Source organism: Polypterus senegalus, chromosome 4, assembly GCF_016835505.1.
Source record: "Polypterus senegalus isolate Bchr_013 chromosome 4, ASM1683550v1, whole genome shotgun sequence".
Classification (NCBI taxonomy): domain Eukaryota; kingdom Metazoa; phylum Chordata; class Cladistia; order Polypteriformes; family Polypteridae; genus Polypterus; species Polypterus senegalus.
In genome coordinates this window covers 33887479-33912109 of record NC_053157.1, presented here as the reverse complement: position 1 = coordinate 33912109, position 24631 = coordinate 33887479, and the positions used below count along the sequence as shown (strand labels likewise).

At 33.3% G+C, this 24631-nt stretch overlaps 1 protein-coding gene across 16 annotated transcripts in view; it reads left to right on the top strand.

Annotated features, from left to right (window-relative positions):
* Nucleotides 1-24631, top strand: part of LOC120527245 (transcription factor 4) — a 303004-nt gene that overhangs the window by 266395 nt on the left and 11978 nt on the right. For 6 of the 16 annotated variants that reach the window (XM_039750439.1, XM_039750436.1, XM_039750440.1 and 3 more), the window contains 5 exons: nucleotides 3794-3872; nucleotides 7731-7810; nucleotides 9252-9455; nucleotides 22567-22702; nucleotides 24008-24170. In XM_039750439.1, the coding sequence (XP_039606373.1) occupies nucleotides 3794-3872; nucleotides 7731-7810; nucleotides 9252-9455; nucleotides 22567-22702; nucleotides 24008-24170 (662 nt within the window). The remainder of the gene's footprint in view (nucleotides 1-3793; nucleotides 3873-7730; nucleotides 7811-9251; nucleotides 9456-22566; nucleotides 22703-24007; nucleotides 24171-24631) is intronic. The other 10 variants (XM_039750445.1, XM_039750437.1, XM_039750441.1 and 7 more) reach the window with 3 other exon arrangements.

Below are 24631 nucleotides of genomic sequence, written 5' to 3'. Positions count from 1 at the left end.
TTGCTGAAAATGAAAGCTTGCCAACGTTGTGACAGTACTTTTTGTGTTTTAAGTAAAGACCTTCAATGTTGTTTAAAGTTCAGCCTTATATTTAAAATTTTAGCATACATAACCTGTGCATTACATTTTAGCCTTATAAACACTTTTATTATAATATATACTGTTTATCATCAGCATAAATTCTGTTTCAGAAGGAAAAGTTACAAGCACATTTGACAACGCAGAATAAATGTTTCTTGTATATTTATCTTAAGTGTGTTCCCCTTTGAGTCTTGTTTAAAAAAAGATTGATGATTTTTGCTAATTTGCTTTAAACTTTATGCTAATTAATTTAAGATTTTATATGCTCAATAGGAGTCATTTAAGCAGAAACAAATTCCAATTGATTTAACTTGAGTGACCGTAAGACAAGTTGTATATGTTCTGCTGTGCTCCAGATTAACTGTGTGTTTGAACGCAAGTTCTTGGCATATTAAAGTTGATGCACAACACACCCAGCTGAAATTACACCTATGGATTCCATGTAACCTTCAGAGGTATACTTGTAGGAGAGCAGGTTAGTCTCTTTACTACAGGATAATGAAGACTACTCTCTTTTCTTCGTGACAGATGAAGATGTTTTTAATCTGTTTTATACTTTTGTACTATTCTAAGTACCACTTAAGGATTACCTGTTAGTTACCAATCAATAATCGAGAAAAAACCTAGGTGCATATGATCCATTTTTGAAAGAATCCATAATAGCTTCAAACAGAAGTGAAATCCTCTCTCATGGTAGAGTGTAACTAGAGCTAGAAACTCTGGTAGATTCCGTCAATTAGCTTTAATAATTCTTTGCATTTATATAGCGCTTTTCTCACTACTCAAAGCGCTCAGCAATTGCAGGTTAAGGGCCTTGCTCAAGGGCCCAACAGAGATGACTCCCAATTGGCATTTACGGGATTCAAACCGGCACCCTTGGACTCATGCTAAATCCCTCAAAAATGAAGCACTGTTGGCAAAACAAAATTGCATCTTTGCCATGATAAAGCTGTGGCGTAATTCAATCAACAATATTAAAGAGCAGCAGTGACCAGCACTATACACTGCTTGATAATGCTATTGTTACATTGAATTGCATAAAAGCAATGAAGCTGCTAATAATTTCACTAATTTTGCTAATTCAACATCCTTTTACATCAATTCATTATTGTCAATAATATACAATCTACTACATATAAATGTACATTTAAATATGTTTATATATACTGTCCTAAGAATTAAACCTGACATATTTAAAGTATGGAAAGTAAACATGGAAAACTAAATGTTATGACTTTAAACTGGTGAAAATACAGAAATACAATTTTTCTTTAAATTTTGTGATGAAGAAATTTAATGAGGAGAAGACTGATAGCCAAATAAAGGGTGTTCATAAAGGTATTCCTTTATCTGAAATATAGCCGGTAGTAATAAAGCAAGTTCAAAAAATGGGTGAGCATTTAAGTCTTTTTAAATCATTCTGTCACAGGGTATTAAGTTAATAAGTGAAACTAATCACACAACTAAGAGGGAACAAATTCTGCAGCTTCTACTGACTATTCTCTGTAGAGTTAATAGGTCCAGCAGTCAATTCAAATGAGTTTATAACTAATCACTCATCAAACATTCCACATTACTTTCTTCAAGTATTGATTCTTACCTACCAATAATTATGGTAAGTAAAATAAGCACCTCTTTATTTATACAATTAATTCTGCCCTCTTTACCATGAGAATATCATTTCCTGGCTGATTCTTCCGTCCCATGGCATCCTATATTGCGTAGTGTTTTATGCATACAGTATACCCTCATACTATCAAGTCAGCAGAAAAAAGAACCCTTGGACTGTAGAACTTCCCTTGTCAGTTGTCCCCTTCACATGCCACCCTACCAGAAATTCACCCATCAAAAATATATATATTTTAAATTTGAGATGATTTTCAATGTGTCATTCTAATAATAATTGCAGTAATTTTGTGTATTTGCCAAATTGGAAATTGTTGGCATGCCTGTTTTGCTGAAAATGCATAAATTAAGTCCATCTCCATAATGAAATTGAAACCTGAGTGTCAGTTGGTCTTTCTTAAAACTTTCTAAGCCATCAAAATCACATTTTTGTTATTTCCTTACTGTTTTAGAAACTAAAAATTTCAGAAATATTTTCCATTTCTTGAACAAAGACATAATGTCATTATTCTATATGGAACAGCTCCCTTTATCTTTTTATGTTTTTTAGCAGTCTTACATTTTTTGCAGCTCTTTTTAAATTGAAATTTAAGTTTTTGGTATCATCCTGTTCCAAAAATAGTAGCAGCACTGTCTTATACAATACTTCACAAGGATAATTTTATTTTCTTGCCTCCTGGAATCACTCTGTGCTCAAAGCCATCCTCAAATTCAACACTTCCTGAGGCTTTTGCAGCTCTTTGTGTTATTGCCAGCCATTGCTCTGAGTCCCGTTCTTTGATCCCATCAAAGCACCGACATACTGAGCATTCTTTAGCAGTAATTGGCATGTTATTGCATTACTTTTTATGATGCACAAACTATTTTTTCCATTGTGCCTTTTTTTGGAAGTCATTTTTTTTTTGCACTACTTACCCCAAGATTAAGAACAGGAGACTGAAATCTTAAATTCTTTAAACATTTAGGGTGAGAACTTTAGTCATACCTGATTAAATATTCTGGTAGGCCAAGCATAATAACAAGAAACTGCTTTGCAAGTGACATACTGAAAACATAATACCAGACTTTCACGAGCTGTCTTCAACTGAATTACATTGTATGTGAAAATATATCACCAACATTTCAAAAAATTATCTGTGTAGTTGCGGATGCCATTAACAAGTGAAGGGTGTTTCTTTTCTTTGCATTCATCTTTCACACAAGTAACATACACTTGATGTTGTTATTAGTCGACCTTGTTTACTCCTTATAAGCCCCTTAGATGCTTGAATTGTTATGACTCAATTTATTCCAGAGCCAAGCTGCACATCTCTTAATGAACGTGCTTTAATCCTTGTGACTCGTACTCACTCCAACTCTCCATAGGTCAGTCCATGAGGTTTTATGCTTGATAATATTAAATTAATATGTCAAATCGTTCCTTGTCTCCCCTTGTGTAGTTTTTTTTTTTTCACCTAATTTTAAGATTAAGACATTAAGGCCTGTATTAATATTGCACAAATCATGTACTGATTGCTGTTTAATATATAATACGTACCATTATTGAGACAATATACAATAGACTGTATTAATATAATTTGAGACTTTTAAGTTGGCTGTGGCCTTTGATGACTTGGTGTACAGTTCACAGATGGTTACATGCTACAAGGATAAGCTTTTAACTTCATTCCACAAATATGACCCCAGAACTAGATTAAGTGTGTTACAAAATGGATGAAAAATTGATATTTTGGAGATTTGTTTCCAAAAAGTAAATCTGTGAAGAATGTCAGTCTGTTGGTATTAGCATCGTTGTATTGGGCTGCTGACCAGTACATACTAAAGTAAACAAAACGTGCAACCCGGTATTAGAGTGCTAGTTTTTTGTATATCAGGACGTTCATCTTCTACAGTAACTGACCTAAAGAAAAGTTGTATAAATTATAAACCTTATGCATTTCACACAGAATGTCCACACATTGACTGAATTTGTAAGTATAAGCCCTGCAGTGTATTCTTTAGGTGGTACAGTTCTAAAAATCTTGGAATGTATCTTCTCAACCTTTTTATTTATTTATGCATTTGTTTGTTTGTTTATGATTCAAAGATCTACTCTCCAGATCACACGAACAACAGTTTCTCATCAAATCCGTCAACGCCTGTTGGTTCACCTCCTTCTCTCACAGGTAACATTCATTTATTGTTATTAGGTTAATGTATTATGGCAGTATTTAGTCACAGAAATATGTTTATTACATTAAATGAGCCCTCCTTTTAATCCATAATTTGTAGAAATATGCTTTTGTAAGCAATGTCTTGAAACTAGGAATGTATCTGTTAAGACATGAGTACTAGCCTTGTTCTGTCTCATTTAAACTGGTTTTGTCTTGTGCTGCCAGTTCCTAAGTTGTCATCCTGCATTTACCACACTTAATGGAGCAATGATGGTATAGTTTAAAGGGAAATGTCATGGTATTGGTGCAGATAAGATGCATTTCTGATGTCAAGCTCTTTAAATGGCTTTTCTTCAATACCCTAGGGTATGGTGGTCTTTATTGTATTCCTAGTTGCAGGTTAAGATTCTAAATACAAATAAATTAAACTTAAACCTTTTAGAGATCTCTATAGCAGGAATGACTGTCAAAAATGTAAATTCGATATCGGTTTGTGATGGTATGGTTCGTATCTTGTTGGGAGATCCACATATGGAAGAATTTCAGCCTGGCAGAGGAAATGTGTACTTGGCTTAAATGTCCTGATACCCTGCATTGCTCATTATACCACCAAGATTCACAAGGGACAATGTAACAATAAAAGCACAACAGCTGCATAATGGCAGATATGCACCAGCTTATTTTACCATAAGTCTGGAATCCTTTCTTGCAAAGATTTACGCCCTTTAACACCAAACCAGCTTCTGATGTGATGTGTGAGTGACAAAAGATCAGATGACTTCAAACAAGCCCCTTAAACACAGAGATTGTGACTAATTGAAGACTTGGTGACCACTAGATGCATCTGATTCCCGTAAATACCTAGTTGCGGCATTTTTTTCTTCTTTCCTTATTGCTTTCTAAGTCGCATTCCTCATAGTGCATTAGAACAAGGTATCCTCTCATTCATTACCAAATAAATTCACCATTATTTCAGGGATTTTAAATGTCTTAATTCTTGCTTCATTTTCGTAAATTATATATTTAGCTTATTATGAATGATAGCATCCACTTACCTCTTACAGATTAGAAATACTGTCTAATGTCAAATTTACAAGTAGGTGTTTTTATATTTTTGCAAAATCACATAATAGAAACTATCCACCGTTTGCATCTTACAAATGTAAAAAGTACAACAGATTAGAATCCATACAGTTCTTTGAGCATGCTTGGCTAGCTAATAGTTAAATTTACCCAGTAACCTTATTTAGATACTTTTTAAAACTGTCTCATCTAAATGCATTGGTGTTTTGTTCCAAATTCCAAAATAATTAGTCTTTAATTAATTTCTCCATTATTTCTAACATTGTCCTCAAGAACAATATTTACAATTTAATCAAAATAACTTTACCAATGCGAATTCTTACAACATGGATTAGGTCCACACCCCGGACTAACTGTTAAAGACTAAGAAAAGCCAAGCAAAATGACACCTTTTATTGGTTAACTAAAAAGATTACAATATGCAAGCTTTCGAGGCAACTCAGGCCCCTTCTTCAGGCAAGATGTAATCAAGATTACATCTTACCTGAAGAAGGGGCCTGAGTTGCCTCGAAAGCTTGCATATTGTAATCTTTTTAGTTAGCCAATAAAAGGTGTCATTTTGCTTGGCTTTTCTCTACATTCATAATGGCTAACACGGTACAACAACCTAGTGTTAAAGACTAAACAATTTTAACTTTCATAGTTTGTCACAGCAGGACATGCTGTTTCCTTTGTGCAGCTTCTGAAGCTACTAATTCTTTTTTGTAGCATAGTGATCAGAAATGCACACAGGATTTCAAATGAGGATTTGCTAATACATTTCAGAGTCTGAGAATTCAGAAGTTTCTACAATACACCTAACATTTGTGTTTTTTTAACTGCTCAGCTGCTGCTTGTTCCCCTGACCTGTATTTGACTTTTTTCGTGGTTTTGCATTTGAAAATAATGCCTCAGAAGCACGAAAGTTAATTAAACATAGTATAGAGTAACCACATACTGTATATGCTCCCAATAGATAAAATATATAATGTGTAATTTTTAATACAGGTGAAAAAGGCTTTGTTACCTGGCCATAACTTAACAAGTTTTTTGTATTTTTTCCATATGCTTTAGTATTTAATATCTGCTGGATTTGTAGTAATTTAACTGAACACATAATGTGGAACAGTCTTTGGACTGCTATTTTATTAGTCAAAGATAAAAAGAAGATTAAACATATTTTAACAACTTTAATTTTTTTTTTTAATAAATATTATTTAATGATCTTGCATTTCGACATTCCTAAAAAAAATACTAAGGCTGCAGTGCACTGAAACTTATAAAGTGAACAGTGTAATAAATATTAAAACCATCCCACATGAAAAAAATCAAGTAGTTGAATAAAATGCTTTCTTCACTTTTCAAAGTGAATTATTCTATAGTTAGTCAGTGTTTTATATTCTAGATAAAATTAATAAACTGTTCTGTGAGCTTAATTAACATAGCGATTTAGCACTTCTAAAAAAATCAAGCTACCTAACTATGGCAAGTCACACAATATAATTCTGTTTGAGGTTTTCTGTATACAGTACAAGGATGAGTTATATATGTTGATCATACATTAAATGTTATAGAGTTCTTAAAAAGTGTTAATTTATATTAAGAAAATAATAATTGAATGTGCTACAGTCACAACTCTTAAATTAGATAACAATTGTCATCTCTTTAGCCAGTACTGCACTTTTTTTAATGAATGTGAAAAAGACTTTGAATGCTTGGTCTGTTTGTATATTGTGTATTGTGTATTTTAAAATCCTCATTTGTAGTAGCTGATAGTGTTAATTACAAATGCACTTCACCAAATAATTCAGCCTCAGTCTCTTAAATGTAGCTTAGTATTATGAAGTATTATTTAACTTGGGAGGGACATGCCTGACATAATTTGTATTAATCATTGCATTAAAGTTATTAGACTTTACAAATTAAAATGAGTGTTATTAAACCTGACAATTTCAAACTAAAATATAAAGTTAAATTTACGGGGTAGTCAGTCGAGTTTTTAATGAGAAATAATTTGGTTGCTGATAACACTTTGACTTTATTTGCACATGAATGTGAAGGTAATTATTTGCTAATTAACATATGGAAATGAGCCTTAATAATAAAAACTGGTTACAAAAATTGTGAACAAGTGAGTACACATAAAGAAGGACAATAAAAAATGAGTTAATTAGATCTAATATGCATAATCAAGGAATCTTGTGCCCTTCAAATAGACAGGTCATTTAGGGAAAAAAGTAATGAATGAACATCGGCTTTATTGATGAGCTCCTTTAATTGCTTGTGTGGTTCTGCCTAGTTACAATGAGGCTAAAAAGGAAACCATAAGGTGAATTTTAACAAGAGCCTGCAGTGATGTAATTATTGAATATGTTAGTTAATCTAGCAAATAGAGGAGGATTATTAGCATAGCATATGATAAATCTACCAATCTCATTAAAGTTCTGCAATTTAGGTGATCATTTCTCAATATAGGCTGTAACTATAGCATAAAATGCACATCCACTAGCATTTGATCTGTTTATACTTACACATAGAAAAAAGGACAACTTGATTTATTTCAAGAATGTGTAAACCTGTCGCATAGCATAGCTGCAGCTAGAAAACACTCATCATCACGGGTTCTGCTGTACCAAGGAAGAAATTGAGGTTATACGGTACATTGTAGGTGAAGTGCAGTATGTTTTACATCTATGCTTAGTTTTTTTTGTTTTTTTTTCTGTGTACAGTACACGTGTACAAGTAGTTGTGAGAAAGTGCATACATAGGCAAGCAGCATTTTACTTTTCTTGTTTCTTGTTTTCTTAGCAGCAGGAACAGCTGTTTGGTCAAGGAATGGAGGACAAGGACCATCATCGCCAAGCTATGAAGCACCATTGCACTCTTTGGTACAACACAACTATTTTTAGATAAATAATAATTTGTGTTTAATATGTGCATGTATGTAAAATTTTGTATTTGTATATGTGTGTATATATACATATGAGAGAGAACACACAGCACTATGGCCCAGTAGTTAGAATTGTTGTGTTATGGATTCTGTGTCCTGGGTTCAAATCATTGTGTGTGCAATTGCTTGCATCTTGTCCAATCAAAGCCTAATGTTGCTAGAATAGGGCAAACGTTTTAGAACATCCCCATTTTTCCAGTTTTTATTGAAATTTTAGCACCACAAGTCCACTGAATGTTGAAATTGTGTAATGTAAGAGGTTGGAAAAAAATGTGTTGGGTTACAAAACACTGAAAAATAATAAAATTTTAAGAATTACACAAAAATGCCTCTTTAAGAAAACATTTAATGGGATAACAACCAAATGATTTTCTGCAGCAATGAAAGTTAATTATGCCTTAAAAGTTGATGTAAACAATTCCTATGGGTGTCTCACATTTGTTGATTACTTACAAAACCCGTCTACCTATGTAAAAGCACTGCTTGAACAAACTGTTTGACTTTTTTGCTGCCTCTTGACCTATCAAACCTGCAGCTTAAAGTTTTCTCTTCACAGCTCAAAATGAGACTTGTTTACTTTGACGACTGTTGAGCTGTGCTTGAAACTCTAGTTTAATGAGGCACCCATCATGCAAGCTCTTGAATCTCAGGCCCTTGTTTGATGATTCTGTTGTGCCTTTGGTTCGGCCAGACCTGTTTCTGTTAGAGTTTCTTCCAGTTTCCAACTTCTTTTTGACAGTAATATTGTCTGAATAATGCACCAGAGGGTGTAGCAACACGGTTTTTATAAAGACCTCCATTTCTGCAGAAACATTTTAAGTTGTTAACTCATTATTTGTTCCCGGAAAAGTACCTTTTTTTATAACTCTGAAAATTACATTAGATTTCAGTATTTTGTAACCTTAACTTTTTTTTTAATAATCTGGCAATTCACTGCTTATTTTTGTACCATTTCAGTTTATTAACTGGACTAACAAATAACATTTAAATAAAAACTAGAAAAATGGAGGTGTTGTAAAACTTTTGTTTGGTTGGGTGTGTATATGTATGTATGTATGTATGTATGTATGTATGTATGTATATATATATATATATATATATATATATATATATATATATAATATCTGTGTTAGAATGACAAATTACTAAAGATGTTTGAAATGTGCCATCTTTTGGAATAACAGAGGTATAGCAGATGGTTGAACACACAGAAACTTAACCTTTTATTAAGGTGGATTGATATGTGCACGTGTGTGGTATGTAATTTCCTTATGGTCATTTTGGTCGTGTTTTAATTTGTTCATCATTGTTTATTTTATTTTTTTTGGTATGTTGAGTGTATTAAATAGAAACATATAACAAGACATTTTTATTTTCAGCAAAGTCGTATTGAAGATCGCTTGGAAAGGCTGGATGATGCCATTCACGTTCTTCGTAGCCATGCAGTAGGACCTTCCACTGGAATGCCCAGTGGTCACAACGACATGCACAATTTAATAGGACCATCACACAACGGCGCGATGAGTAGCCTTGGATCTAGCTATGGAACGGGGCTGCTGTCAGCTAATAGGCATTCTCTTATGGTAAGTATGCAGAAATATTGAAGTCAGCAGGCACTATAGGTTCTTCTGAGTGGAGGTTTTGGAATCCAAGGTTTTGTTTGGTAATCCACAGTAGTGTTTGGTAACCAAATGAAGAGGTTTTGTTTGTATGTACTTTTTCACCTGAAACTTTATCAGAAATCCATTTTTATATTTCAGTAAGTGTTTTTTGTTCAGGGTAAATTAATTACAACCATTTACATTTTCAATTTAATTAGGTGTACCTAACACTATGTTATAGTATTTTTTAAATGCTAATTTCCTTATAGAGAACAACACTGTATAAAGAAGATAGATCTATGGGGAAATATCCCAGTCACTTCTTTATTCTAACAAAAGATTTGCTACTTAAAATGTTACATCATATTTTATTAAAATACGTTTACAAATGTTACCTTTGTAGGAATACAGCGCAGTGTGCAGAGATTCGGTTAAATGTTTGGTTTTTTTTGTCCAGCTGTTTAGAATCTTTATTATTTTACAGTATAATTAGGTGGGAAAGATTGACACTAGTAAATGTTATTACCTTTATCGTGATATTTGAAATGTTTAGAAAAGCAGGGAAATTAAAAAAATACTAAATTAGATAACTTTTCCGCTTTGGAAATAGCTTAGGACCACTTGACGCATTCCACAATGTTATAAAGGATGGAGGTTAGACTTCAAGGAGAGGATGCTCATAATTTTTTCCATATTTAAGGTTTTCTGTACTTGAAACAAGCCATAAAGCTCCAACCAGCTGCAATAAATAAACCACCAGTAGGAGGTAAGGAGCAGAAACGCAAGGCTTCAGAATAAGTGATGGGAGAAACCTTCCTCATCTTCTCACAGTGGAAGAATTAGTATTTTTTGTTTAACCAAAAAAGTGAAGTATAGTGCAGATACCAGTTTAGTGAAGCCTGTCAATTCAGCTTTACTTCTTTCATTTCATAGTAACTGGCAATTATGAATAGGCAAAACAACATAGTAAAGGAGATTAAATAATAATTAAGATAAAAGATATTGAAAATATATAGTGATTCTATATAGTTCATAGAATCGTGTTAGTGATTAGTTTTCTTGGTTTTGTACGTTAAAATATTTAGTGTACATCAAATATCATGGTACTTATCTCCCAAGCATGGAGCTTAAATGTTTGAAGTTTCAACATATGTTTATAATATTGGTGTAAAATATCCAAATTATTAAGATCTTCATTTATTAGCAAAGACATGATTTGGAAAAAGATATGGTATATTATAATTTTAACAGGTGGACATATTTTATATTATAATTTTGAATAGTAGTTGCAATTAATTGCAAAGGATAATTTGTTTTTACTATTTACTTATTAATTTAAGGAAAGCATACACTGAATCACACCAAAATAGTTTTTCGACCAACCATCCATGTGTTGTTATACCCACTTATTCTATCTAAAGACTGTAGGGACAGTTAATCAATCTTTATTTTATAGATGTGATGGATATGTTTAATGGCAACTCCAAATTGACCCCCATGTGAATGTGCATTATGAATACAAAAAATGTAGAATAAGGTTATTAAAGGGCAGCAATCATTGGAAAAAAATTGAATAATAATTTCCTAAGCATTAAAGCATTCTTCCAAATGCTGGGTAACTCCCTTTCCATTGCAGGGGGTTACAGTCATTCTTACCTTTGTAATATAAAAACCTCAAAGCCTAGAGCAGCAGATTCAAAACAATTTTTAATCCTCTACTAATACTTTCTTTAGCTATTCTTAATACACAAGTACAATAAAGTTTATCTACGCCATTGCAATTTTTTTCCCAAATTGTTTGGAATGTTTTGCCTACATCATTTCGGAAACAAATTGAAGCCATTTAGTGCAGTAGGGTCATTTAATTAAGTAATAGATTAATATCTCATCCAGATACTTTTTAAACATTTTTAGGGCTTCTAGATTATGTTCCACAGGTGATTCTTATTTCCTATTGTAGCCATAAGAGAATTTGCAGTGGTCATCTGTTTGGAAATTTTTGCTATGCAGTGACTCTTATATTGATCTGTAATGAGAAATTGAAAATTATCATGTCCTGTTTATGTCTTCTCCTTTCTACAATTACCATTTTATTTTGTTATTTAGAAGACTAAAAAACAAACAAAATCAAGCCAGCTACATATGTCAAAATAAGCTTGAATTTAAAGTTCTGCCTAAACAGATGCACCTTGTATCTTTTGAATCTGCATCAAAGAGAGCATCCTTTTAAAACTGAGAATATTTATCAGGAGTGCGTCAAAAAGTGTAATTATTATTACGTTTGTCTTAAAAGCATGTATTTCTAATTTGGCTATTGTCTTTTTTTAACATAATTTTAGTAAAGAAAAACATTGAAGTTTGGTTTAATTTTTTTTCCTTAGTTGGTTTCGTACAGTAACCATCTAATACATAAAATATTAGACCTTTTCATTTTATTTTATCTATTTTTTTATTATTGGCAGCCTTATGATTTATCTTAACATTCAAACCCCTGTACTTCTCAAAGAAATTAAAGAAAAAATTAATATAGTTTACTTTATAAGTTATCCACTCTGTTACTTTTCAGTTACCATGAAACTAATGTACTGTGGTGCATGATCACAGTATAACTGTGCATCCATATGTTTGAATATTACTCTCTGTGGACAGCTCCTAAATTAAACCAATGGTAAAGTGCACTGAAAGAAACACTTTTTTTCGTGCAGATGCTATATATATATATATATATATATATATATATATATATATATACATATATATATATATATATATATATATACACTGCTCAAAAGAATTAAAGAAACACTTTTTAATCAGAGTATAGCATAAAGTCAATGAAACTTATGGGATATTAATCTGGTCAGTTAAGTAGCAGAGGGGGTTGTTAATCATTTTCAGCTGCTGTGGTGTTAATGAAATTAACAACAGATGCAGTAGAGGGGCAACAATGAGATGACCCCCAAAACAGGAATGGTTTAACAGATGGAGGCCACTGACATTTTTCCCTCCTCATCTTTTCTTCACTAGTTTTGCATTTGGCTACAGTCAGTGTCACTACTGGTAGAATGAGGCGATACCTGGACCCTACAGAGGTTGCACAGGTAGTCCAACTTCTCCAGGATGGCACATCAATACGTGTCATTGCCAGAAGGTTTGCTGTGTCTCCTGCACAGTCTCAAGGGCATGGAGGAGATTCTAGGAGACAAGCAGTTACTCTAGGAGAGCTGGAGAGGGCCATAGAAGGTCCATAACCCATCAGCTGGACCAGTATCTGCTCCTTTGGGCAAGGAGGAACAGGATGAGCACTGCCAGAGCCCTACAAAATGACCTCCAGCAGGACACTGGTGTGAATGTCTCTGACCAAACAACCAGAAAGATTTCATGAGGGTGACCCAAGGGCCCCATGTCCTCTAATGGGCCCTGAGCTCACCGCCCAGCAGCATGCAGCTCGATTGGCATTCGCCATAGAATACCAGAATTGGCAGATGCACCACTGGTGCCCTGTGCTTTTACAGATGAGAGCAGGTTCACCCTGAGCACGTGACAGAAGTGAAAGGGTCTGGAGAAGCCATGGAGAACATTATGCTGCCTGTAACATCATTCAGCATGAGCAGTTTGGTGGTGGGTTAATGATTGTCTGGGGAGGCATATCCATGGAGGGTCACACAGACCGCTACAGGCTTGACAAAGGCACCTTGGCTGCCATTAGGTATCAGGATGAAATCCTTGGACCCATTGTCAGACCCTATGCTGGTACAGTGGCTCCTGGTGCACGACAATTCCTGGCCTCATGTGGTGAGAGTATGCAGGCAGTTCCTGTGGATGAAGGAATTGATACCATTGACTGGCCACCACACTTTCCTGACCTAAATCCAATAGAACACCTCTGGGACATTATGTTTTGGTCCATCCAATGCCACCAGGTTGCACCTCAGACTGTCCAGGAGCTCAGTGATGCCCTGGTCCAGATCTGGGAGTAGATCTCCCACAACACCAACTGTCATCTCATTAGAAGCATGCACCGATGTTGTCAGGCATGTATACAAGAACACAGGGGCCATACAAAGTGCTGCGTACAATTTTGAGTTGCTGCAATTAAATTTTGGCAAAATGGACTAGCTTGCCACATAATTTTTTCACTCTGATTTTTGGGGCGTCTTTGAATTCAGGGCTCTGTAGGTTGATCATTTTCATTTCCATCAAACGATGTGGCATCCTTTCGTTCCTAACACATTACCCAGTCTATATCAGTATAGATATCCAGGAGGATTTCTTTTTCCCATTGAGATCTGATGTGTTTTCAAAGTGTTCCTTTAATTTTTTGAGCAGTTTATATATATATATATATATATATATATATATATATATATATATATATATATATATATATATATATATATTTTTTTATATTTTTTATTATTATTATTAAAACAGTCGTTTGTGTACGGTAGTAATAACAATAATGGAGGATTGGGAGAAGGGGTCACCTGATATGGTTCCCTTGAGCACACATTTCTCCACCCCTTAGGAAGGAAAAAAATAATAAATGAGAAACAGCTGGAAACTTGCATTGTTAAGCGGCTCACATTCAGCGATGAGATGGTGAGGTCATTGCTAAAGCAGGTGCCAGAAGGCAACAAGTGGGAAACCATCGTGCACTTGGTTCCACTGCTTGCCTTTAGTTTGCGAGGCTGCTTTACATTTGGTGTGATTTAAACTATAGCCTCATATTTTTCCTTCTTAAGCTCATTTTAGTGATGCTCATCTTTCTCAGTTTAATGACTTATAGGCTTCTTTTTTCACCCACAATCCTGTCTTAAGAGAACCATATTCCTTGAAACAAAGTACCCATCAGAGATTCATTACCCCCTTTCACTGCCTCATTAGGTGACAGTATCACAGGCTAATCTTTAAATAGTTATGACTGCCCCTTCTACTAAGAGTTCTTTTAAGCAGGTTAAATACTATACTTGTAGTGTATTAGAAAGGGAGATTGAAGCATTAGAGCTTAAACATAGTCAATAATACATCTTAAAATTGATGGATTTGTTTTTTCTGTCACTGGGTAAGAATACTTTAAGCTTCGGTAGTCCAGATTTTTCCCAAAAGCCATTAGATGTACAGATTTTCAAAAGTAAAACCAAAGTTTTACATAAGAAAAAAATTGTATTTCCATTACCCTTTTCTCTGTTTATGTACTGTATATGACATACAGTATATATTTACTATTGTGTGTTATTGGTAGTGTTAAAAATGAGGAAATGGCATATGAAAATAATGTCGCTGCAGCTTGTTAGTTCTAATAAGTCTGTTTACTGATCTTGGATATTACTTGCACGTTGAAGCAAAGTTACTCATGATATTTCAATTAAAACAAGATGCTTGTATGTATTACAGCACTATCATTCTTAAAGTCAGTGTTATTGAAAATACTTCTGGATTGTTTCACATTCTCTCTCTTGAGATCCATTATAAGTGAGCTGTTTTTCTTTATAATGTAGTGCATGTTTTCATTAAAAAAAAAAAATCTTTTTTTTTTGGCAAGCCCATTAATATTGGCCAATATACTTTTAACCCTACCAACTACAAACCATGTAACTTAGAGAGACACACGGGCTCAAGTGTTTGTCCTGATTGTTTGCCTTTAAAATTTCCCTATAATTGTTAGAGTGGATGTTGCAGTAAAACAGTGAATCACTCTAATGCATATAATTTGAACTTTTTTTCCTTGTTTCTGGAAAGAATTTTTTACAAAATACCAGCTTGAAAATATACTTTTCAGATTCTTTGATATTATAATGTGTACTCTCTAATTTAGCTTTATTTTGCTTATTTAGCTGCATTTATACAGTTCTTATATTTCCTTTTAATAATACTCCACCTAGAATATACTGTAATAGTTTATATTTAAAAAGAATGAATAAAAAAAATCTATATCTTGTTACCCAGTGAGTAATCCCAAACAAAGAAGACTGACCATTAGAAATGCCCAAGCGAATACTAAACATTTAAAATCCGGTTCTAGGTTGCATTTACATGTTTTGTTGAAAGTTTAAAAGGTTGCTGTCTTCATTAAATTAACATGTAAAAATGTTACATCTGCATTTCTATAGTGTCCAAAATTATTAGCAGATGTTATCCTGTGGGAAGTAAAGTCCATCCAAGGCTTATTTTAATTTTTTTTTTTTTTTTTAAGTATTGTAGTCAAATAAAAAATCACTTCTTGGAAAGGGAAAGCAAAAAGGTCAATCAAATTAAACTTCCTTTTTTGAAACTGTATTCACTCAGCAGTAAGGAAATTGCTTATGACACCAACATGGTAAAATGCCCCACAATTCTTGTCATTTAGTATGGTCCTAAATATTCTATAATGTTGTCTTGTTTTATCCACTCCACTTCTTTCTTTAATTATTTTTTATAAGTATATATGACAACCTTTGTTAATACATAACCTAGATGGAAAAAGTTGGGTTCTTAAAATGGATGTGAATGTATTTGTAAATACTGTATAATGTTAAATACCTTTCTCAATTATAAACATGTCTGCATTCTTATCCTAGTATTTATTTGTATTTATTTTGATACAAACTTTGTAAGTTCTTTATACTTTACAAGATAAGCTGTTCATACATTACATTAAATTTAAAAAATAATTTTAAATAAATGTATAAACAGAAATAGCCTGTCTACATCCAGAGAAGCAGATTGGATGAAGCAGATGAATAAAAAGAAGTGCAATCTATTAATTCAGCTCAGAGGCTTCAGCTTCATTATGAACTAGACATTTTTAATTTAGAGGAGTATAACATTCATATTCAACAAAAACAATTTAAAGATTTTTTTAATGTTTTATTACAAAGTATTTGTTTATGCTATTACCAAAACTGTAATTTGTTTTAAGTTCTATGAGGAGTGAAACTGGGTTTTTTTTTTTTCAGTTTCCTAATTCATGCAAAGTAAATTTATCTTTAAACAGACAACTGAAACCTTGCATTAAATATTACTTTATAAAATTAAATATTCATCTACATCTTTTAATTATATACAATGTATATATTTATTGATGTAATTTTAACTTATTGTTAATGATAAAGAGAAGCAATGCAAATTATACTTTATTAACTTCTAATTTTTGATCTATTAAATTATTATGTTGTGCTATTTTAAGTCTCGTGAAGATTGCTGTAATAACTAACTAGCATCTATTTATTTGGAAATATTAAAACAGGATGCAGTCACGCCACATTGTCATCAGATTTGATACATACTTCTCTCATGCTGGTAACTTTTATGATGAGTCCTTTAACATATGGAAATAATTGTCTTATTTAGGTTTAATACAAATATGTTTCCATTTATTAAAGAAAGAGGTCACATCAGCAATAATGAGTGTATTTTAAAACCATTAGTGTCAAATTGCATTCTGATTAAAATCATGCATTAGTCCTAAACACAAGTATGTCATATTTGATTTTCTTCACATTGTAAGTATTTGGTCACTTTCCCTGTGCCTATTCATTGTTTGATTATACAAATGGGGAGATCAAGTGTATCAATAAACAGATCTCAATGTCTGGATAGGGAAAAATAAAATTAGCAGTCATATTCGACTGTCTTGTTTCACTGTATTATCCGTTTCAGATACTCTTTTGTAGTGATTGTTACTGTAATATTACATTGGAAATACTGTTTGCAAATCCAAAATGTAAATGATGAAACCCTTTGCTGAAACCAAGTACTATCTACAGAAGCTATAAAAATGTTTTCTTGATCTAGATTCATTTTCTTTAAGAAGTGAAAATGCATATACCAAATGCTGTGATTGGTTGACAAATGGCAGTTATGTTCTTGAGAACAAGAATTATTTGCTTTATGGCTGATATACAACATTTTTTAGCCTGTTTGCATCATTATTCATGTATTATATGTGTCAGTTGCTTTTATTCATTTAATTATATTTCACTAAATCAGCTAAGTAAAAAGGTTGTTTTGAAATGTCTATGTTACATTCGTTTACCAATAAAACTGTAAAGTTACTGTATTTCAATGCACATTTTCACAGCACATAAAACACAACAGTAATCAAGAACATTGTCCAAATAAAATTCAAGCTTATCTGTATACCCTCTTTACTAACGTTGCTCATATTCACCATTTTATTAATGGAAGACAGAGGCAAGGTTTTGCAATCTGCATTTCACCCGCATAATACCCAGATATTGCATAAAAAGCCTGCTTTACCAGGGAGGTTAAGAGCAGTTCATCAGTGTTTTCCTGCAGTGTGAAAACATTACTTGCTTGCCAATTTCTCTAATTTTATATAATCTCTAATTCTCGATTATTTTTATAATTATAACAGTCAGTTCCACTATACATTATTGATCTCTCTTTTTTGTGCATTTTTTTTCTAAATCTAGGGTTCCCCATAATGTTAACTTTGGAGAATTTGCTAACAGAACCCAGAGTTTCCCAGCCCAAAGCAGCAGCTCTCCATTTTGAGGGGGAGCTTTCCCCTGCTAGCAATCCGCAGCTGTCTCCTCTGACTGGTTTCTTAATGGCTTACATATGGGCTTTTATGGCTCTTAAACCTTCGGCTCCTTTGTTTCCTGGACTTGCTTCTAGACATGGCACACTCATTTCTCAGACCCTTTTGGCTATCTGAACCCAATGAGATACATCCAATAATTTGCATGTGAAACTGCTTCAAATGGGAGATGAACATCATTTCAGTAAGGAAGGATATATGCATTAGAATACGACTGTATAAAGACTGTGGCATCAGTGTTGGTGCAAGTCATAGAAAAATACCTTTTTCAGGCATAGCAACTTTAAATAGTTTAGGGAAGAACAAGTAAGTACAAAAATCTCAAAAGTAATAAATTATTAATTTGTTTTTTTAAATACAAACAAGACATGCAGTGTATGTTGACTTAATATCCTTCTTTACTAAATACAAGAATTTGTAAGAATACTAAATAGGAGCCATTGATTATTAATATCATCACTTCACAGTTTTGTGGTAATGTGACTCAGCAAAAGCTAAAACTATGCAATTTCAAAAAGATATTTTAAGCAGGAATAAACAATGATAAATATTTAAGTAGGGTCAGAGCAACAGGGTGGATTTGAAATGCTGCTTAAAATGCAGGACAATTATATACTGATACTAGAAGATGTCAGGTAGTGAATTGAGCTCCTTAATAGATAAGCTAAGTGATATAGGGGAAATAAGCTGCAGGCAGTTATAAAATATGCTGGCAAACACTATTGTGTGTATGTAATATATAATAGTGTCAACCATAAGACGTATTCACATAAGGGTTGAAACTAGTCATACTACAGTAAAGGGCAAACAAAAAATAATGCAATCAAAATAGAACTGTCAAGGAGGTTGTAAAATTAATTAAGAACAACATAAAATAGCAAATATTCTTAACCTTCCGCCAGTAAACTATGGAGTAACAAAACTGTAGTTACATTAAACATTTGTAATAATAAAAGATATAGAGGTTACAGAGAGAAACTGAGGCATCCAATGGGTGGTCATTAACAGCGAAGCAACAGATTATGTTGTCATCATTTATGTACCATGAGTTTACTTAGGCAAATTGAAACCGATTGTTGAATTAGTAGGATCTTAGAATGGATGTGTCATCGTCAAAAATGGACACAGTGTCATCAGAGCTTTCTTGCATTCTGCCAGCATAACCTTTTAAAGAAATTAGGCTGGCAAGATACCTTGTTTTTAGAATTTGGGAATTGAATTTCGCTTTATTCTTCTCTATTATTATTTGAACATCTTTCTTTTAGGAAGCATGAAAAGTTAAGCAAATTAGGGAGACTGGCAAAGCTAAATGGATATGTGTTTACGTGTTCACCCAACTTTAGGCTGGTGCACTGTCCTGGGATTTTTCTTGCCTTGTGAGGAATGCTTACTGGAATAGGCTCCAGCTTCACTGCAGCCCTGCTCTGGATAAGTGGGCTTGCAAGATACATTGATGGGTGGACATGAAATAAAATAAAAATTTCAAGCCCACTTAATCTCATTCATGGTTTCAGTGTTTTTAATAAATGCACTAGTTTATTATAACGAAATGAAAATGTTTACATGCGTGTGTGTGTGTGTGTGTTCATGCATGTGTATACTGTATTCTAGCTTAGTTTTTAGTTTTTGTATAGGAATAAACAAATTGAACTAAACTGAAAGAACTAATAGTGTCCTAATAAAACCCAAAAAAAGAATGATCAGTAAGACAGAACTGAGGCCAGATGGCAACTGTAGTCCAAGAGAGTCTGTTTATGCATAGAACGTTCATGGACAAAACAAGATGGGTTGATAAAAATGGTTTGATCTCCTCACCGTTCCAGTGTGGTGTTGAGGTGTCACCCATTGCACGGCTGCACTCGGGCCCAATCCGGGTGCTTTGTCATGTGGTTGGTGCAACAACCCTCTGTATAAATGCATGCATGCACCCAACCTTCCTACTGCTACATAGTCTTCATGCAAATGAGTGTTCACCTTAGTGCAAGTCATTTTATTGTGAAACTATTGTTATTACTGGCCACTAAGGTTTATTTTATTTATGAAGCAAAAACCATATATACTATCCCCCATTTTCATTCTTTACATGCACGGAAAATTCATAAATGCAGCCTAGTTACTGGTGTTCATTTAAAATCTTTCTACTGTGCTGTAGGCTCAAATGCCTGTAGCCCCAGTGCCTGTGACATAGAATACTGTACACTGAAACCTTGTGACAGATATTTTGCTTTTGTGATATACTAATTTCTTAATATTATTAGGTTTGTTTGTTATATGAATCAGACGTGATGCATTAACAGCAGGGTTTCTGCCATGCAGTAAACCATGCTTTTGTGTAGGATCAGGTGAGATAGACATTGCACCCATAGATGACCTTTTATGTTGAGCTGGGTTGAGTGTGTGATTTGCTTAACTTTGTAATTTTAGAATTTTAAGTTTTGTTTTTCCAGTTCCTGCAAGAAAGAAAAACGCTGTTCAGTTACACTTTAATAACAAAGAAGAGAAGTCACTAAAAATTACAGCACCCTCTATAAGTATTGAAACTGTAAGGTTGTTTATTTTAAAAGAAAAGATGACTATAAGACATAAGTACAGAATGTTGCCTTTTATTTATGGGTATTTTTGTGCATATGTACTTTGGCATTTTAGAATAGTACCACTTTTGTATTTTATCTCCTATTAATTATAGAGGGTGTTATATTATTTATTAAGCCTCTGATTCTCAGTGGTCAGCAAGACTATTTAAAGAAACTGTAATTCATGGTAATATCTCTTTGGTTTTGGTCAGGATACATAGTGGCAAAACACCCAGAGTTTGTTTTCAATTTAAATTAAGCCCTTAAGTGGTGGCTTACTTTAGCTTGTATAGCTTAGAAGGTAATACACTTTTTACAACAAGTTCTGCACTTTATATTGTGGCTGTTTAATTTCTGAAGAATGATTGTCAGAGTATTTTTTAAAAGGTTAGCTACTTATTGAGAATGTTTATCATGCATGTTGCAGATTCCAGATATTTTATCTGTTTAACTAAACGTTTTGTTTCACCATATTGGAATTAGCAGGTACGGATAACGAATGAGTTAAATTTATTTACAGTAGTCACTTAAGATCAATGAAGGTATCTGTTTTTAATCATGTTAGATGCTATTTGTCTCCTCCTGAGATGACCAATCTTATATTCAAGTATTTTTCGGCATCTTACTTCATATGATCTGAATATTTCTGACTTTATTATATTATACTGAATACAACTGGCAGAATATTCGGAGGTTTTGTTAAACTCCTCTTTGTTCCTTTTCAGTTGTGACTGGGTATTAGGAGACATCCTGTTTAAATATTGTAGACTCTTTTTGCGTCCACTTTAAAGCATCTCTTTCATGTTTATTGGATTTTTTTTTAAAGCATACAGGCCTGTGTTTTTTTTTCTGGCCATATAATCTGTTGTTCTTCCAGCATTATGTTGTTACCAAGTAGTACTGGCTGGAATGACGAGGTATACTGGAAACAATATTCTCAGTGTGTGTATGCAAGTTCAAATCATGATATTAATTTAGTTTAGTTTTTAAATAAAAAGCCTTTATTAAATATGTATACTAGTCCTTATATCCTGAGCCAAAAAGGTGCCATTTTGAATTTGGAAGCTGTTCACTGATGAAACACAGTAAACAAACACTGACTTGGAACACACTGCGAGCTTTAGCAAAGCTGGTCGACATTTTATGATATTTGCATCAAGCAGAGAAGTGTCATGTGACATCGCAGCCTGTTCTGTCAAAGGCTTAGCTGGCATTACAAAAAAATGGCAGGTCCTAGAATTGTATCCCTGAAATGAAATTCTTGTGCCAAATCAGAATTCCTGCAGGATCTCTGATATCGACAGGGGAATTAGGAAGCCCACAATTAAGCATATGGGCATTAAGATAATTGTCAGTTCTGTTGGCGGACATGATAGAAGACAGATGGATGTGAATCAATGCGCTCTGCTGAGGCACCCTGGGAGATAATTTTGGGTTTTACCTGCCTGAGCAACTCTGTCATGTTTGTCACTACTAGATGATATTAACGAAAAAAATAAATAAATAAGCTTATGTCCTACTCCTTGAAAACATAGTGATGCCCTCTAGAGTTGAACTCAGTAAAAGTGCATATAATCCCTCCTTGTAATAACGTTCTGTACATTTTAATTTGGAATTCTGGATACAAGTATAGAAAGCAAGAAAGACTGCATTGCCAGTGTTCAGACTAGATTTGAATTATTATGTTGCCCAGATACGAAAACTGGATTATATAGTTGCCTTTTGTAGTCAGAGATTTAAACCATTTCTTTATTTTTTCTTTTAAAGTCAATGAACTTTTTTTAAATATGTATGTATATATTAGTTTATTTGTTTGCTGTGTCTTCTTTATCACAGAGTTGTGAATGAAAGTACTTGTTATTTAATTTAATATTGGTATTTATGGGTTTATTCTTTTCCATTCTGTAGCAAATGCATTTCTTTTATTGCTTACTATGTATGCACAATTTACAAAAAAAAAAAATCTTTGTTCTAGGTGGGATCACATCGTGAAGATGGAGTTGCATTACGTGGCAGCCACACAATTGTGCCAAACCAAGTGTCTGTGCCACAGCTTCCAGTACAATCGGCGACATCACCTGAATTAAACCAGTCACAGGATCCTTACAGAGGTAAGCTACCTGCCACATTTAATTTTAAAGTTTACATAACATTCCTATTGACTCTTATTGATAAATCTCTAGTAGAAAAAAATATTATAGTCCGGCAAAAGAATAATTTGTCCATTGATGTGGCTACAACTTTGGAATGCTTTTAGAAAATATATTGTTTGACATTTTTAATTTTCTGCTATTTTTGTGTATTATGTGTTAATAGACATCTTTAATTGATGTCAATAATAACTTCAAGTTTATAATATTTATTTAATTAAGTTACCTGACATCTCTTAAAACATTGGTCAACTGCATTTTTGTTAAAATGACACTGAATGTTAGATAATGCTAATGAAGGACATAAATTGAGGATTAGTCGGGTAAAGTGCACAGACAGTTTTGAGTGGAAGCAAAAAATAAATAAATTGACTGATAAAGATAAACTGACCTATGTGTAAAGTCAATTGATTTTTATTTTGCCCTCAACTTTATTTTGTCTTATATTGCATTCTTCTTATGTGACAAAGTAAGAACACTGTAAAATACACATTATTAAAATTATTTGAATTTCTTGCAGTTGTTTAAAAAAGTTCATAGTTTGAAATAATAAATGTAAAGTAAGGCAATGCTGTGGAGGAGAAGAAAACAAAGCTCCATTTGATACCAGTCAGTAAAAGTACAACCGCGTGTATCCACAGTACATGTTAAAATTCTGTCCTAGCCAACCTTCCAGTGGCCCCACAGGTCCTCCCTTAAAATTCTACAGCGTCCATACTGACTGGATCTTGTAATATAAAATAAACCACTCTGTGTATGGCAATGTGAATTGTTAGTTTAGTTCTGTTTGTGCACTGATCAGTTTTAACAGATTTACAATTCATTTTCTACAAATTTAATATGTTTAATATGCAATTTTACTTTGAATATATTGAATGATTCATTTGCAACAAACTCAAACTTTTAGGATTCTGAATGTTATAGAATGTTCTGTTAATGATGCATAATAAAACTGTTTTACATTTCAGCATGAGCAACATTCAATTGTAATGTCTACAGCACTGCAAACACTAATATTAATTTAACATAAACATCAGAAGTTACCTATTAAAGATGTTGATGCAGATCATAATTAAGCTTACACTTGCGCTTTTTATTAAGAAAAATTTCAAATGTCCATAATTATTCTAAATATTGCCATTCCATTGTGGTTTTAACAAATACCACTGAAAAGTATGTATAGAAAACATTTTAAGCATTTCTATTTTGTAATCATTCATTCTTTAGTGGGGCCTTATTTCTAATTCATCTCCTCACTCTGGCTAGCTCTTACAGGTGGACTTCAGGGACAGAGCACATCTTCTGTAAGCTTAGATGTCAAATCTGAAGATGAAGGCGATGAAAATCTTCAGGATGCTAAATCCCTAGAAGACAAGAAAATGGAAGATGATAAGAAGGATCTCAAGTCAATTAATAGGTCAAGATCTAGGTACCGTAACAATAGTGCTCGCTTCATTTAATTCCTTTATTGGACTTTGATGAAGTGAACAACATGTCGTGAGGGACAGCTGAAGCAAACCTTGGTAACCCCACCTTTCCCCTCTACAAAAAATTGACAAATACCTTTTACATAATTCAAAGAATTTTTATTATGATCCTGCAATAGAGAGGAAAGGAAAAAAAAATATCCACATTACATTAAACATCTGGCATTTGGAAGTATTACTTGCTGTTCTCCTGATTGTCATCTTTAAATTGCCCGTGCATGACTGTGTGTATGTGTGCCCGGTGATCGGTGACATCCAATCCAAGGTTGTTTTTGGAGTTTTATCCATTTTACTACCGTAGATTCCAGCTCCTTGCTGCCTTTAATTAAATAAATGGAGGGATGAATCTCGGTTTAAGTGACGTTGACATTCATGTAAATGATTGTTGGTTCTGTTGGAAGCT